We start from the raw sequence: 17,824 nt of genomic DNA, 5'->3' as shown, positions 1-17,824 counted from the left end.
ATGCAGCTGCACTGTATAGCTGCATAATGCAAATATGTTTTCATATGGTAGCGCCTGTGAGAATTGCTGGGGTAAATAATATCACAAATTAGTTAAAAAGAAAAACTAAAGAAAGCATATATTGATGCACAGATGAAATCCAGTGGAAAACTGCAGTGCAAAGGTAAAGTCAGTGTGGGGAGAACTCACTGCAGGAGTCCGTACAGCTGTTAAAGGACTCATCTCTTATGACAAAGAAATAGCTCACACATAAGAATAAGTGACATGGTCCCAATTAACTATTTACAGTATCAGACCTGTACCAAGTCTCACCCATTCTAGGAGATTTCAGTGCAGACGGTGTTACTCCTTCATTGCTGCAGAAAGAAATTAAGGAAACTGGTACCTGAGTCCATGAAAATTACCCAGCTGGATAACCTCACAGATTAGACCAACGAGTAGTGATAGTGGTATCTGTTTTCAGGAGCCAGTTGATAACTGCAGTTAAAAGATCCGTAAAGGAGTTGTTTCCTATCCCAAGCCATACTAAGCATTTGTTGCTTACACCGGGTATTTGCCAGTGTTGGTCCTGAAAGCTTTCACTAATGATTTCATAACTCCCTCATCAAATTGCTTATACTGCTGCATGACTTCATTTATTGTTAAAATGGTAGCTGAGTCAACTGGGCTTAAACCTAGCTTAATTAAAATTTGCAGTGACTGAGATTAAAGGTGTTTTCCTTTCTGACTATTGTATATATTCAGCTCTAAAAATTATGAACTTGGACTTTTTATAAAATGGAGTGCCACCGGATGGTGACTGTGCATGACTATGGTCACACTGGGTGGTTCAACTGGCTGCTGAAAGGCAGAAGTGATGTGGTATGGTGCCTTCAGGGTGCATGTGGTATGCTGCAGTATCGCTACAGTGCAAGGAAAGGCTCAAACATAACTTCAGTTAATTTCAGTTGGGATGAAGTGATGTGCTTTTCTTTGTAAACATAGAAACATAAGGTTAGCAGTGTGGATTTTAAGGCTTTTACCATTTTAGTGCAAAAGGAGTGGAACCTGTTGGGTGTCATAATATATACCACAACAGTTAGTGGTATCAGCGTGATCCATCAGTGTGGTGTGTCCCTGCACGCTCGAGCACTTTTACTTTTTGTTGAATAGAAATAATGGACTAATACAGACTGGAAGATGTCTTGAGTGTATCTGATCCTCTTCTATAGGCCTTAAGCAAAAGCTCAAAGCAGGGCCCTCTCTGGAGGTTTCCCCGTTACAAGAATGTTACAAGAGATGGAGACAGAGACTCTGGGAAACCATTTCCAACATTTGACTGCGTTCATCATGAGGACATTTTTGTTTGTATCTGATCAGAATTTCCCTTGTTGCAACTTGTCGATTGCCTCTCATCCTTCCGCCATGTGGCGCCATGTGGCTCTGCCTCTGTTATACCCACACTTTAGGTAGTGACAGATGACCGTCAGATCCTTCCTCAGCCTTCACTTCTCAAGCTGAATAAGTAAACCCAGCTCCCTTGAGCCCCTCTTGCACATCATGGTCAGCTGTAGTGGTGTGTCACCGCTGGACTTGCTCCACTTAGTCAGTGTCTTTACGGTCCCACGGAGCCCCAGGCTGGACACAGAACTGTACTAGTATTTCTCTATTGATGCATAACAGTAGGAGGCCTATAATCTGTAATGGAAGTGGAGGTGTAAAAAGTTCTCGGTAAAGCTCAATTTTTTTTCAGTGTTCTTAGAGCATCCCTCAGACCCATATTGATGTGTAACACTGTTGTATGCAACTGTGCATCATGGTTTTATTTAGCATGCAGCAGTAACAGGTAGACACTGCACATCCTGCCCAGCCTTTATGAGAGGTTTGTGAGGGAGATGTGCAGTCTCTACTTTGACCAACATAGAGAAGAAAATTTCCAAACCAGATGCGTTTTCAGTTTTATATGTATTTGTTTAATTGCCTGCTAAGCAAAGGCCTTCAATACATACAAACAAATCTGTTTAAAAGGAAGAGGTTTCACATCAGATTAGCCTAATTATCAGGCTACCACATCAGCAACAGTGGCTTGAAAAAGTACAGTAAGTGGATAAGACAGCAGGTGAGCGTATTTTGGTTTTTGCCTTGTTAAGTGGCTGATGTGAGCGCCTCTCTGAACATCGGGGTGGGTCAGAATGGGGTGTCCTGGTTCATCTTCACACAAACAAGACCTCTTTCCTTTCCAATATCTTTGAACTCAGAAGGTTTGTCGATACTAAAATCACTCAGTGTTTGGTTGCTGAATCAGTATAAATCCACTGATATTCTGAGGCTCTACCATCCTTAGGTCAGTCCACGTAAATTATCTTAATAAGATGTTTGGTGTTTAAAAAGCTATCCAAATAATGACATGGAAATCTGGGGAATATAATTCTGATATCACTCAGCTATGCTCAGACAGGGGAAGAAATCTTGTTTTACATACAGCTGCTTCTCACTTTCCCTTAATGCTTCTCACTTTCCCTTCATGTTTCAGAATACAGCAACTTAGCTCTAAACAGCAACACGTAAGAGAGTATTTAGCTCAGTGTTTAGCTCAGTCAAGCTTTAAAAAGTTTGTTTCTTCATAAAAGCATAATTTGGGGAATGGAATCTTTTTTCTTAATGCAGGCCAATTGCTTCATGCTACTGAGGCAGAACAGGCAAAGATTTTATAATGGTGGTGTTTTGGAAGTGCACACGGTGGCTGTATGAAGGCAGCATCATTACATGCAACCAGTTATGCTTTTCTCGTTACACAGCTGAGGTGTGGATTGGAGTGCCAGCCAGCCCTAAAGCAAAATACAACATAATGCAAAGGAATTTTGTTGTAAAACAGTACATCAGGAATTTTATTTTTGTCTACTTTGTCCTTCCTCCAAGGGGTTCATTAGTCTCCGGTGAAAGATGCAGTTTGATTCTTGCCTTTTAAAGAACTATGTCAAGGGGATAATTCTAACCACTTTTCATGCAGACACTTGAACACCTGTTTCTCCTTCATTTATCTGCCAAAGAATATTAGTTCAGGATAACACCTACTGATTTTATGCACTACTCCTATGGGGTTTTTTACCTCATATTAATAAAGGTGAATGCCTTAAGTGGCTCTTCTATAGGCCTTAAGAAAAATTATATGTCACAAAATCATAAGATGCATGGGCTGTATGAATATTCTACTTTAACATTAAGCTACATTTAAGATGCCATCAAATGTAACTGTTGTGTTTCTTCACAGTGTATTCATCTGAAACGTACGCCACGCCCATATTCTGTAAGCCTGCTCTTTATGGCAAATTCAAATATCTTGTACTTAACTAGTTTCAAGTAACCTTGCAATATTTGCAGATTATCAATGTCATCTTTTCCTGCTGCTTACTCCTCATTTGCAATTATAATGCATGATATTTCAGCCATCTCCACAGCAACTAATTATGACGGCAGAAATAGACTGACATCTATTGCTATTATGCAACAGAAATAAGTGAACTTTCACAAAAATAAATCATCTAAATCTTAGTGAGGTAAAAAAAGACCAGGATAAAGTTGGAACAGAAGAATATTTAGGTATATTTAATCATTAAATTGTATTATTTCTTCACTTATATCTGAATTTTGAAGCTACTTCATTAATGTTTTAATTAATGTATTTATAACAACATAATGGCATTTTGGTAATCTTCAGAAAAGTATTTCAAGGTAGTGTCAACTTTATTCAAACTTGTAATTGTACATGGAACACTGATTGCAGCCTCTCTGTGGTTTTTCTGTGAAGCATTAGTCAAAATCTGCAGAACAGCTCGACTTTATTCTCTTTGTTAAAAAAACATCTACAGTCAGGTAGTACCTGACACTGGGCAGTATTTCAGATTTCAGGTTTGCATTCCGTTAGCACTTCACGTACTAGGCTGTCAGAAAGCAATCAATAATAATTAAGATTTGTCCACCATGAAATACAGCACACACGCTTGTATTTCCTCGATCTGAAAGGAAAAAAGTGGGGGGAAAAAAAGTCTTAGTTTTCTCTGGAATTAATGAATGAAAAATCCTGAAGCCCGTGATGAAAAAGGGTTCTAAGCCTGGATGCCACACTTGGTAGTAAGCTACTTTCACAACCAGCTCTACACAGGCAATGAAACCTCGACCCATTTTTGTCATTCTAGATGCCAGTATGTTGAACTCTGTATTACTGAACAGGTCTGATTTAATCACGCAAGAAAAATCCCCTGACATGCATGATAAGGAGATAAAATTCAAGTTCCTTTCAAAGGCAAATTAGATGTCTTTGCACATTTCCCAACAATTAGATAATTGAATACAGTGTATAGTTTTGTGTGCTGGGATCAAGGGTGTTTTCTCCTGATTCATTAAACACAAGCTTTAAAGATAAATACACTCAAGGACAGACATAGTGGATCAAACTGAAGTCCATGTAGCCCAGTATTTTGTCTTGCATTCAACAGTTATGTTTAGTAAGAGCATATGCAAGAAGCTAGGTAAGTGTGTATTTCTGTGTCCCCTCACATATCAAATCAGATTCCAGTGCTCAGAAATTCATAAGCCAAAAGCTGCATCCAAATTAAGGACCCATGTGTGGATTTCTGCTCCATCACTTCGTGTTGTTTGAACCCAATTACACGTTTGGCCTTAATGGATGTCTCTTGCAGTTAATTTCACAATGAAAAAGGACATTTTACACAAAAGCACCATTTTTGTTTTTAGATGCACCCATCTCATTTTGTTGGGTGCTTCTTATTTTTTGCATTTTATAAATGAATGAATGACTATTCATGATGTTATAGACCTCTGCTGCATTCCCTGTTGGTTGCCCGTTTCCCCGGGTGAAGACTTTTGTTTTGTAGTTTGCTGTAATGGGGCTTGCTGTAGCGTGGCCTGTGGTCCCAAGGGCAGATGATGCAGACAGACTTGCATCTCTGTGTTGTTATGGCTCCCAATCTGGAGCAATGGGTCATGGCCATGCTGCATGAGAGGAGAGGCTCACGCTGCTGCCAAAGGCCACCCCATGCATTCAGAAAGCAAAAGCCCTTCTGACATGAGTTTTACCTCATCTCTGGTCTGGAAGAGGTCAAGGGCTGTGGGGATGCTTTGAAGGGCTATGCCATGCCAAGGAAGCCCTGGCTGTTGCAGCTCCCACCAGAGGGTACGCAGAACATGTGTACTGATCTTGGCTCTCCTGTTTTGTGCCTTGATTTTCCTTCAAGGGAACTATCTGGTTCATGCAGAGCACGACATAGGTGACAGTTAACATGTTTTTGTGAATATTAGGGGACCAGGACCTTGGTACAAAAGAAAAGATGATAAAAAAATGCAGTTTTCACTCTGACTTTACTCCTGTACAATATAACCAGACTTCAGTTAGCCGTAGACTAGTACACTAGCACAAAGGTGCTGTATTTATTTCCTAATAATTTCTAATTTGTTTCCTTTTTTTCCTGCCCCAAGCATTAAGATGATGTTTTCAGAGAATTCTCTGAAGAGTTTCCAAGTGCTGTCTCTGAGTGGGAATGACTAATTTAGCTGTTATTAAGCGTGTATAGTTAGGGCTGCCTTTTCCCAAATGTCTTTTTTGCTCTTATCAATGTTGAATTTTGTCACACGTCATTTAGTATCATAAGATCTTTTGTAGCTCTTTGCAGTCAGCCTTAGTTTTGACTGCAATCAGCAAATTTTTGTCATCTCCATCTTGCCAGCCTTTCTAGAATGTATCTTTGTGAAGAAGAGAGCAGGTCATACCACATCCCTCTGTTTTATGTATGGGGCATTCCTCCTTGCTTTCTACATGTTATTAACCCACTAGAGGATGCTCACTCTTATCTCATGCAATTTTAATTCTTTGAATTACCTTAATGTAGGAGTTTTGGAACTCTGAAGGCACTAACATGAAACAGAGCATCTTCCTTCATTGAATTCTATGAACTTCCCACCTCAAACCCAGGATGATTCTCTCCCATTTCTCTTCTGGTTTAGGCCTCCTATTTCTAGCTCTATTCTTTATAGCTGTTCCTAGATTGGTGGTATGGAAACCAGGCGTACTGGTCTGCAATTCCCAGGTGACTTTTGGACTCCTAAAAATAGCAACCTTCTATTTGCCACTTTTCTGTCTTATCTAGGTTATACGCCACACTTGCTAGTTCATATTTGATTTCCTGAGGAAGTCTGGGAAGAAAAATGCCTGGTCTTGCCAGTTTACTACTCTTCATTTTATTGATTTCTTCAGAAAGTTCTCCAAGTGACACTTCACTTAGAGAGACTTCCACAGCTCCTTGTAAAGAAGAGTTTCACTCTGCGATTCTGCTGAAGCACTTCAGGATTACCATGCTGTGAAGAACATTTGGCTTGTTTATCATGGCCTTTATCCTTTTGGACCATTGCTTTTAACCTCAGATCATCTATGAATCTACCAATTTTCTGTCTGGTTTTCTACACATTTAACAGATAAACTGTATTAAGTTCCAGACAGTAGGGACAATTACACTGAATACTGAGATATCAGACTGCCATTATACCTTTATTTTATACAATGTTATCTACATTTATAATGTCATGACACCATAAGAAATGCCTAGGTTATTATCATATCTCCTTCACTTCACTGTCCTTCCTGCTTATTCTTTTCCAGATTTGCTTCTTATATCAGTACTTCCATTCAAAACTTACTGTCTAAAGGTGTTTGATATCTTCAACATCTCCCCATCCCAGACAAGCATCATAACTATGTTTTTGTACACAAAAAAAGCACTAAGATAACATATAATACTAAGTGTAAAAATGCCTTATTTTCTCAGATAGCTTCAGCACTTGCTGAAGAGGAGCATAAAACCATCTTGTCACTGGTGGGTTTTTTTTAAAAATACCTGCTATTGAAATAATGGAATAATTCATACTACGAGGCAGGATGGTGCATGCCAAATTCTCATGAAGCTATTCTGCATTTATGTTATTGTAACTGAGGTGCCAGTCTCATCCTTTTTCAGTCTGTTAGTTCCAAATGACTGCATGCATAGTAGAAAGTTTCCCTCCATCTGGGAAAGATATCTTTTCGGCCAAAAAAAATGCAAAAAGTCAAACCAAGACTCTAAACACATAAGACATACTGAAATTGCACGTGTGACTTTACTGTAGCTTGAACTATTATCAGCTTCCAAAGCAGCAGGTAGACTGTGCTGTTTTGGGTGATAAGACAATGGTGTTAAAGGCATTTTTAGGTTTTTTCAGCATTAAGTCTATCATGTACCACCCAGCTAGTGCCATTGCACAAGCTGGAAACACCATCCAAAGATAATTTCTGGATGATGTGACATCTGCAATTCAGGAATCTTCTTATTTTGGAGGAAGTGTCTGTTGCTTTGTGATTCAGTCATTTCTATAATCAAGTATTAAATGAATGATTTCCTGTTCGGCTCCTAACAAGGTCGGTATTGTAGGGTTGATGCCAGTTCATTCTAATAAAAGTGTATTTTTAATTTGTGTGTGCTTAGTTGAGGTTTTCTGGGTGTACAGAAGTAGTGATGGCTTCCAAGAAATCTTAATAGCTTCTCTCTCAAAAAGGTGCTAAGCCAACTTCAGATTTAAGTAGGTATTTCTTAGTTGCAAGCTATGCTTTGTAACATTTGTTTTAAGTAGGCATACATGTGGACACAGACACACAGCTATTCATCTGCTTTGCATGTCTATTTGAGGGGCTGCTGTGTACTGACTATTCCAGTATAAGTGGAAGAACTGTTTCCTAAACTGTAATTTACTCCAGCAGTGCTGTATGAGTAACACACATTTGAGTAAAGTGCAGGTATTTTTTAAGTTATCCCAAATCCCTCTCTGGTGAAATAGAAGCATCCAGCAGATCAAGCTTTCTTCACTGTAGCCAAACTAAGGTTTCATTAGGCAGTAATGCACTGGTCTTACACATTTGTCTGGCTGTGGGTATCAGGCAATGTATGTTTGTAAAGTTACAGCTGTAAGGTAAACTCAAGCTGTAAAACGATCTACACAGCCGTTTGCTGTCACTATAGAAAGAGCTGTGCTGCTTATCTTACTGAGTACAGCTCTCTTTTCTATCAGCAGGGAGATCGTCCAACCTGCAAAGAAGGGCACCAAATACTGGCCAGTAGTTTGGTTGTCATCTCCCGGTGGTCTGTCCAAGCACTCCTCCTCCCTTCTTATCATCACCCTGACATTTGGTTCTATCTTGATATTTTCCCCCTTCTTTCTGTCCCAGGAAAACTGACTCCTTCACCCTCTAAAAGTTACACTGGAGAATCCAGTTTCCTGACATCTGCTAGTCTTGTTTCTGTAAACTGTGCTCTGCATTTTGCCATCTGGATGTGTTGTCTGATGAGGAGCAAATCCAAAAGCAGCAGCTTGCCTGATTATTTATATCCCATGTGTAAACTCTGTTCTGGAGAGAATTCTGTTTCAGCTGCAGAGTCGCATGAGTCATTATCTTATTCTAGCGATGTCCACCATGCGGATGCTGTGAGTTTTGCATTGAAGAAGGTCCCTTGAACTGTTACATAGCAGAACATTGCAAATAGACATTTCTGCAATTACAGATGACACTGCAGATCCCTACTGCAGTATCTTCTGTCTGGATACGATCTTCTCAGGGTAAGGGGAACACACTGCAGATATCTCACCCAGCTCTTCACTAATTTGCATTTAGCATCATTCATGTTTGTTGCACGTACAGGAATCTGGGACTGCAAGGTGCCTAGCACAAGCTGAGTCACTTATAAAAAGCAACCATTCTTTGGGACGCACAGCTGTTGCCAATGTTCCTACATATTTCTTTCTTCATAGTAATTTCAGATGACATCACTCATCTTGTCTGGTGGCAAAGGCTTGATGAATAGAACCCATATTCTTAGTATTTCTTTGACACTGCAACTTCTGCATGATGCAGGGGAGAAGCCTGCAGGAGAAATGATAATTTCATCTGCTAGTGGTCCACCTGAAAACATGACTAGATCTCTTATCCTAAGGATTGCGTCAGCTGCCTTCTACTAGCACTTAGGACATAGTTTCGTTGCAGTAAGAACTGTGGTGTTAATAGCTATGCTCAATTTATCTATCGTCTAGCTACTTAGGGTGCTGGTAGCAGTGTGGACTTCAGCATGGGCTGTTCAAGCTTGCCAGGTTTCTTACTTGGATGAAAGCCTTCAAATAAGTCGGTACCACCCCCTCATTACTGTTCTTGATGCCTAAATTATATATATTCAGAATGCCCAGGGTATGGCTTTCTGTGCTGCAATCACTGTAATTGCAGAGCAGGTGTACTCTAAGATATGCTATGTTGCCTTGTTGCAAATTTCTTTAATTAAGCTACAGAGCCTCATTTTTCATTAAGTTGTGGAAAGCAATACCTGTTGGTTGCTCAGCTTTCTGGTTCTTGACCTAGTATTACCTAGAAATTAATGAAAATGCTGTGCTGCAGTTCAGAGGGAAGAACCAGAGGAATGTAGTTTCTTCATTTTTTCAGTGTTCTGGTCAGCTTTCTGAATTTCTCCCTAAGCCGCTGTACAATACTTCTGAAGTGTGACAAGAGAAGCAGTTATGTAGAAAGGGGATGAAAATGTGAGTCGTTCCAAAATACTATTGATAGACTATCACAGTTCATTGACACAGTGGAGTTCTGTTTTGCTCTTTAATTAGCTGGGCAGTTGAAGGTGGTAACATTTTTCTTAAGGGTGTCTACAGTCTTGTTTTCTTTTCACTTCCATTTTCTTAGAAGTTTTTCGAACCCACACCTTTTGTTATCTTTGTCAAGATTTCTTGTTTCATCTTCTGTTTTCATGTATTCATCTTCTGCCAGGCTTGCTCTGCTTGGCCTGTGAAATCCATTATGTTGGGTTTCTTTGGATCTAGCTTGAAATTTAGTTCATTCCCTAGGAAGGCAGCTTCTTTGATTGATTTTTTTCAGTCCTTTTTATGAAAAAATTACAGTCCATCTGCTCTTGGATTATATTCCTGATTTCTTTATTCGGTTCCTCCTGTAAATTATGGTAGAGTTGTTCAGATCTTATTTCTCTGACTTGCCTTGCATTTGCTGAATTCTTGGTTGTATGCTGCATTTCTGAGTCGTGTCACTGTATCGTGACCTTCTTTGCTTAACATGGTTTGCAGTATTTTGATCAGCTCCTGCAATTCTGTGTTTACAGATTTGACTTTGCATCCATTTTCCACCTGAGTCTGTCCTCTGGCAGTTTACTTTACATAGTAACACTCAGTATAGATCTAGAGTTTTCTTAAGGTTGATTTCAGCCTCTTCCCCAGTTTTACTTTCTTTCACCAGATTCCATCAGTAAGGAAGACAGAATTCAGTTTTTACCCATAGTTACCAGTTATGGCAACTGTTAAACATCTTAAACTCTTCTGATTAGTAACTAGGGATTTGAGGTTTGATCCTGTATTCTCAAAGGAATGTGGGTATTTTAACTGTGTAATTTCAAAGGCTAGCCTTGTCGCAAATTGAGATTTATCATGCCCCTGGTCCAGTGCTTCTTACTGGAGATGGACTGGTGTCCTGAGATGATCTGGATTTGACTGGAAGCAAAATGCCCTAAGTATCGTCTTCTCTGTGTTTTAAGTAATCATAGTCTACAATAAATCCAATTGTACTTAAAGACTGGAAATAAAATTAATAGATGTTGGTTTTATATTGGCTTCTTTTTTCCTATTATTTTATTTGTCTTAATTATAGATTAATAAAATTTAAGTCTAGGAGGATAGTTTGTTAGCCTAGCATTTTGGCCACTGGCTGCAGAACAGCTGCTGTTAATGCTTTGCTACTGATGTGGGAGGTGACACGCCAAGCTGTTTCAGCTTCTCTGTACCTCACTTTTCCACCTCTGTAATGACATTGTTTTGCTTCTAGAGTGTTTTGAGTTACTCCTCCAGCTTGACATCAAAGCTGGATATTGTTCCTGTTTTATTAGTTTGTCATACCACAGAATTTTTCAAATGATGCGTGTACTGAAATGGATTTATTTAGTCAACTACTGTAGCGGCTCCTGATTTGGAGGGGTATTTCCAATATTTTTTTTAAATCAAGCTTAACTTTTAATACCGCCGCATCTTTTCCCCGCTGATGTTCACTTATTTTGTAATCTCATGGAATAGGAGTGCTGGGCTACAGTCAGAACAGGAAATGTCATGGGCAGACATCACAAACAAAAAGGGGCTTCTAATCCTTTCTAGGCAGTAATCTGTCTGAGTCAGGTTTTGTAGATGGTACTGTTAGAGGAAACCCCAAACTGAGATTAGAGTGACCCAAAACTTCTGGAAGGAACTTTAAATCTCAAAGATTCAAAAAACCTGTTGTAATATTTTTTCTTCCCTTAGGCTTCAAGAGGCTTATGAGTGTTTGAAGTCAAGCAAAATTCATATTTAGCACTGAGCAAAGCAAAACAGTTATTTCAACCATGGTATGTTTTGGCATTGGTCAAACCCCAAGCTCACAGCAGCAATGCCTGGATATCATGCCACAGCTACTGAAACAATCCCAAAATTAATGGAGCTCTGTGTGAGGTGACACATCTACATTTTCCTCAGCTCTGTCTGAGACTCTCATCTACAGCAGCATTTCTTTTCTTAAAATTACCCTCTTCAGTCAATTTTGATTTCAGGAGTGGATGCAGCCCTAATGTTATGATTTTTATCTCAACTACTCACCCTTAGCTTCCTTTACAGTCAGTAAAGACTAACAGGCACTTCCAAGGTGCAGTTCAGACTGGTTTAGATGTTTACGTCAGGCTGAGGTTAATCATGCCCGAGACTTGCTCTTAATATATAAGAAGGCCAACTCAGAGGCAGAGGCCCACACTGTAAAAATTTGTATCAGATGAATCCTGCTCCATTTGATTATCAAGAAAATCTACGTAGTTGGAAGAATTTCCAGATGATGTAACATGTTTTGATACATAATCTGTCCCATCTGAAAATCTCTCCTTCCTAACAAGTCTAAAGGAAATATTGACGGTTGTTTATCTTAACACTGTGCAAAGCAATTGGTTTACTTGTTTCTAATTATTCAGATCTGAATTATTAGCAAAGCAAATTTCTGCCTCTTGAATCCAAATATAATTGATGCACCAGAAAGCTTCGGCTCTAAGATCCATTCCTATAACGACCTTTGCTTCCTAAAATCATCATGAAAATTATAATGGTCTTTGAAAGGAAGAATTCATGCAAAGTAACCCCCAGGGCTTTTTAAGACAAAGACCAAGGGCAACCTCAGAAAAAAGCGATGTTAAGATACAACTGGCTGGCACAGACTGGGGTTTAGTTTCAGTTGTCAGATGAGAAGGAAGGGCAGGACTTGTTTATTTAGTCCACCCCTTGGTTTAAGCAGCAACATGACAAGTTATGCAAAGGGGACCGGTTTATTCTCATGTAGATGCAGGTTGGAAGACTTCATCTGAGATGTTTTGGTCTTGGAGGAAAGGATGGGAGGGACAGAAAGGTTACAGGTCCTGACTACATAAACACCTCTTTGGCTGGTTAATGGAACAGCAGAAGCGCTTGGCACAGAGGTGGCGGCAAGCTTCACCTTCTCAGCTGGGGGAGCAGCGCACAATCACTGCCGTCACGGAGCTCAAAGGCTTATTAAAGGAATAAAGACAAAACTGTACTTGATTTCCAGAACGAAGGGGCAGGAAATCCTCCTGACCCTGTCAAGGCTTTACGGATCTTAATGGGTCTGCCACAGAGAAAAGCTCTGCTTGAACAGCAGAGGGGTGCTGCTCCTGAGGGACGAGTTCAAAAACACCAGCTCAGAAACATTAATAAAAACATTTCCCACTGTTTCTTCATCAGAGCTTAAAAGAAACAGCATATGGCAGAGCACACAGGCAGAATCTGTGAGCTTATATCATAAAATACACATATGCTCATTTCTATAAACTAGTAACTAAGAGTTTCTTGGAGAATGGATGAATGTTAAGAAAACCAGTTTCTGGCATAAGTAGATTCTATAAAGAGGGCTTAATGCTTATTTATAATCTCCTGGAAGATTGTAAAAATGCACAAAATGAGGTTAATCACCACGGAAAATCGCCAATGAAGTAACACATCTTTTGTTAAATATTAATTATATTTAATTTTTCCTCGTCACAGAATTTACAAGGTTCTCATGAATCGAGGATTAATTTGGAGGTTTTTGTTTATCCTCTGCTGTGAATGGATCACTTCTCAGTGGAGAGTGAATGAGTTTATTCTGTATCAGCTTTCTACTTGAAAAGAAAATCCTTCCTAAAAGAACAGGCAACCTTTGCCAGAGAAATCCAGACCGAGTGAAACATTTCATTGTTCGGGCTCTTAGATCCTAATGAGTTCTGCATTTCAGCGCTTGTGATTTTTTTTCCCACCTGATCCAGCAGTAGCGTAGCAGTTCATGCACTTAAAGTAGGAGACTTGTTTGGGAGGAAGATTTGTATTAAAGGAAGGCAGCATGTTCCATAGTTTTTAGGATAACATCTGTTATTATCATTCAGTACTGCTCTTAGCCCAGCATGCCCTTCCTCTAAATATCTTATTAATTAAACTGGCTTAGCAGGAAAATAATTAATACTTTAAGTCCTGTACCTACTTAGAAAGGATTTGGAACAAAAAGTTGTTTTAGTCTGAGCTTCAAACTGGGGGTTGTTTTTTTTTCATTCTTGAGTAGAAGCAGATTACAACTGAAAGGGAGTCTCTGGAAAACCTCTCTCTTCCAAAAATATATCCTGTCTTCGAAATTCTGCTGGACTGCAAAAATAGTCTGTGACTTTGAGAAGTCTTGGTCAATACTTGAGTGTCTTGCCCAGCAATTGTTTTGGGAAAGGCACTCCTGTGCTTCTTCAATGTGTCCTGCTAGCCCTCTATAGCAAGCGGTCCCCTGAAAACCTTAACTCCAATGCACAAAATTGTCATGTTTCTTACTGCTACTTTATTAATGCGATGGGACTTCCTAGCCGTGAAGTCAGTAGTAACGCTGCTACCTTGCATAGCCAGCTGTTGAATAGGCAGGAGGGTGAGATGGTGAACCCTGGGTGGGTGCCAGTGAATTTGTGTGTAAAATGTGGATCCGTTACTTAGCTATTTACAGTAAAGTATAGAAATAGCAGTATTTGCCCACGTCTCCATTTGGTGAGCAGTGCTGCTGTCTATATGCAGAAACTGCTGCTTTGCTGCTGTTTCACCCAACTTGATCTCCCACTGAAGAACAGGCACAGACAGACAGGGTGCTGTTTGCTGCTTGCACTGACAGAAAATTACGCTTTCCCGGACCTATTGGAAAAGGTGTTGGTTGCCACCAAATTGCTCTTCAAAGTTAGTCAGGGTTTTAACAATTTCTTTGGTGGGAGAAAGCTCAGGAGTTATCTGTAGCTTGTTTTTCCTTTTTTTTTTTTGAGGGGCTGAAGGCAGCTATTCTTAAGGAGGACAGGGAAAAAGCTTTACATACTGTACCAGAACAAGGCCCCTTCAGTGCAGGGAAAAGGCAGGTTGGGGAGCAGCCTGCAATGTAACTCTGCAGTCTGGTTGTTGGGTATTTATTTTCAGAAGCATTTTAGAAACTTAAAATTCAAAGTTTCATTGAAAGTCAGTGAGGTGCCTAAAGCGCTTCTTCAAATGGGGCTAAGGCACTCTGCAAAATGCTGTGGCTGTTACATTAACAGCCTCAAAAATAAAACTGTACCATATGTCTGGCTAATGGGTATGGGGTCTTGTGCCTCAGCAAAGGGACCTGCCATTAATTCTGATCGATGCTGAAGTTCAGAGGGTGTGTTTAGGGGAGAACGGGTTTTTTGTTAGCTACTGACTGTGCCTACTGACCTTCTCTGTCCTGAAGAATACATGTTCAAAACTGATTTTAAAAATGGGGAAGGCTGAATTTATCCTATGGAAAAGAGTGAAGCAGAGCTGGCCTTGTTCATACTAAGCAATACGTATCTGACAGCAATAAGTTGCAATGAGTGCAGCGTATCAGTGTAAGCAGAGCTAATTCACCAAATATACTGTGCCCTTGCAGGAGCAGCCAATGCACAGAAGTGCCAGAAAAGGTTACGCCCTCATGTTTTCAGGGATGGAGAGAGGGTTTCAGAGCCTCTTTTGCTTTAAATCTACCTTGGGCAGACTGGAGATGCTAAGTCCCAGTTCATCTGTACATGCGTGTGCATCTGTACTGGGTCTGATAGGGGACCATATGGCAGAAGCAATTCGCCCTTGACTGTGCCTCTTTTTTGGCAGGCACAGGCTTGCTTCTCACAGAGCGCGCGCAGTCGCAGCCAGTCCTGCACATCACTTCTTGCGCCCCTTGCTTGCTGCCTTTCAGCTCTTTGCCTGAATGCATGTCCTTTGTGGTGTTTTGGTTAATTGGACATTGTTTTAATTACTGCTGAACTAAACAAACATGAAATTTCTATCTGTCATTTTGCCGCCCCAGTGACCACAGTCTTCAAGCAGGCAGTACAGGACTCAGGCTGTTCAGACCTGGTGTAAATTGCAGTGGCTCTCATGACATTCCCTTCATTTATACCTTCTTGGGGAAAACACCCCTCTAGGGAGGAGAAGGCTCCATTAAACAGCTCTGGTTTTTTGAACTGTCCCAAACACCTTCCTCTGCTCTCACTGGAGTTAGTGGGAAACAAGCCTTGGCTTCTGGGCAACAGAAGTGCCAGTCCTTTTCCGTGGCCTGGGAGCAGTCCATGGCCATGTCTTTCACTGGTGTGATCCTTTGTGTTGCCTCCTTTCTTACCTTCCCCCTCCGGTTTCTGCACTAATTGCCTTTTTCTCCCATTGCTGTCTCTAATTCTCCGCAGCAATGCTTCGGTCATGTGTCAAAATTAAGCAATGGGAGTGCAGGCATGCCCTCAAATCGGTCAGTCTTTAGCCATTTCTGTCAATAACGGCCATGCTGCAGCAGCAGGCAGATTCTCTGGACTGCCAGTAGCCTTTATTTTGAGATGCTAATTTGCCACTGATTTGAAGAGGAGAAAAAGCATTTTTAAATTCCTTAAAAGGCATAGAGCCTTTTAAAACAATAATTTCCCTTCTTTTCTATTTATATTAACCCTTCTCATTTGCTTACAGCTTTGGAAAGAAAAATATCAATGAGGCAAAGCAGAGAGGAGCTTATAAAACGAGGAGTGCTGAAAGAAATTTTTGATAAAGGTAAGTGTTCTTTTCACAACATTAAATTGACATCCCATATAGTTTTATAGCCAGATATTACATTATTGTAGTATTAAGAACTGGGAATACAGTCCTGAATTGCAGGACTGTGCAGAATAAGGTCTCCAAACATCTCTCTTGGTTTCACTGTGGGCTGGCCCTCCCCATTGGATATGTGTGATAGTTATCTAACAAATAAAACTAAAAGCTAATCAGAAGTCTAAAGCAGTAGAAATATAAATCACAGCAGCGTGCAGGAGTCACTTGCTGCAAAACAGCAAGTCATCCAGACTGCGGGGCGATGGAGTGGGTCCATGCCTGCATGTGTTATAATTGTCTGGTTGAGTCACTCTGGGATTAACTGTTGTGGAAAAGAAAAACATTTAAAGTTTTTTGATACTGGCAAGCACAGAACAGTGCACATTCCCTTGAAATAGCTCAGAAGACATAATAATTCCCTGTTCGGGATAATTAATTTGTTGAGTTGGTAATGTATTATTTATGCAAAACGCCATTGTTTTACAAACACCATTGTTTTACACTGGTAATGCAACACATATTTGACATCTATTATGTATGTGTCAATCTTTAACCACAGCTTTTATTTGTTCTGCTACTTCCCTTGTCAATAACTAAGGCAATGAATTCAGCAAATTGTGTAAAGACATGCCAAAGTTGCCTCTTAATTGCAATAGAACTCATGCATGTGCTTTAAAGCCTCATTTATTCAAAGTCTAAAATTCTTTAACGGTACCAGTACAAAAACTGTTAGAAGTCAATAGAAGTTATAAACTGTCACAGATACTGGAAGTAGGGTCTACCTCATAAAGTCTGGAGCATTTAAATCTGCTACCTACTTTTTTAAGCTAGCTTATAGGGAATTAACAATTTTTTTGTGTGTGAAAAAATAAAAAACGTTGCAAAACCAAAGAAATATACTGCTTGTCATTGAATTCTACTGTTGTTACCTGTTATGTAGTTTAGATGCTGCTAGTCCTTTAGACATAACACTGCCTGTGCTCTCACTACGGTCTGCTGCCTTGGAAGTCATCCTAGATGCAGCTTCAGGGTAGAAACAACACCTGGCAAAAGCTTTGCCTTTCTCCCTGCTTTGGGTTGTCCACGTTTTGGAGCGTGACTCAGATCGGATGCGCAGCCATGAGGCAGGCATCCCCACGGCCAGCAAGGCACAGTCCAGGCTGGCACACCAAGTGTGTCGCAGTCTGGGGAGGCCAGGGCGTAGCTCCCCGTTCAGTGCCCTGGCCAGCTCAGAAGTCAGCCTTCGGTCACACTTCCATCTGGGGAGTGCCCTTGTTCATCTCTGCCTCCCATCCCACATGTAGCTGCTTTCTGACTCACCCCTACATAGACCTAAAGGCATCCCCAGGAAAAACCTTTTCTGTGCAGCCTGACCCTGCCTTCCACATTGAAACTTGTGGACATTCCCCTGCTTCGCTACCAAGCGCTACAGCTCTCTCTATTCATCAAATAATGCTGTAGTTTGTAATCTTCTATGTCATCTTGTCAAGCTAAGCTGTCTGGAGGTCCTTGTCTGAAAAAAAGTAATTAATTCCTCCTTATAGTAATTTTTCACCTTTTCATATCAGAAAAAGCTGGTATGAAACACATGCTGCTTCTTCCTATT

General features: G+C 40.3%; 1 protein-coding gene across 5 annotated transcripts in view; it reads left to right on the top strand.

The window, feature by feature from the left end:
- PHACTR1 (phosphatase and actin regulator 1) overlaps nucleotides 1-17,824 on the top strand; it is a 314,482-nt gene that overhangs the window by 220,227 nt on the left and 76,431 nt on the right. For all 5 annotated transcript variants that reach the window (XM_075084044.1, XM_075084041.1, XM_075084042.1 and 2 more), the window contains one exon: nucleotides 16,099-16,179. In XM_075084044.1, the coding sequence (XP_074940145.1) occupies nucleotides 16,099-16,179 (81 nt within the window). The remainder of the gene's footprint in view (nucleotides 1-16,098; nucleotides 16,180-17,824) is intronic.

This window comes from Phalacrocorax aristotelis, chromosome 2, assembly GCF_949628215.1.
Source record: "Phalacrocorax aristotelis chromosome 2, bGulAri2.1, whole genome shotgun sequence".
Taxonomy (NCBI): domain Eukaryota; kingdom Metazoa; phylum Chordata; class Aves; order Suliformes; family Phalacrocoracidae; genus Phalacrocorax; species Phalacrocorax aristotelis.
Note: the sequence above shows the minus strand (reverse complement) of the source record. Positions and strands in the feature narration are given on the sequence as shown.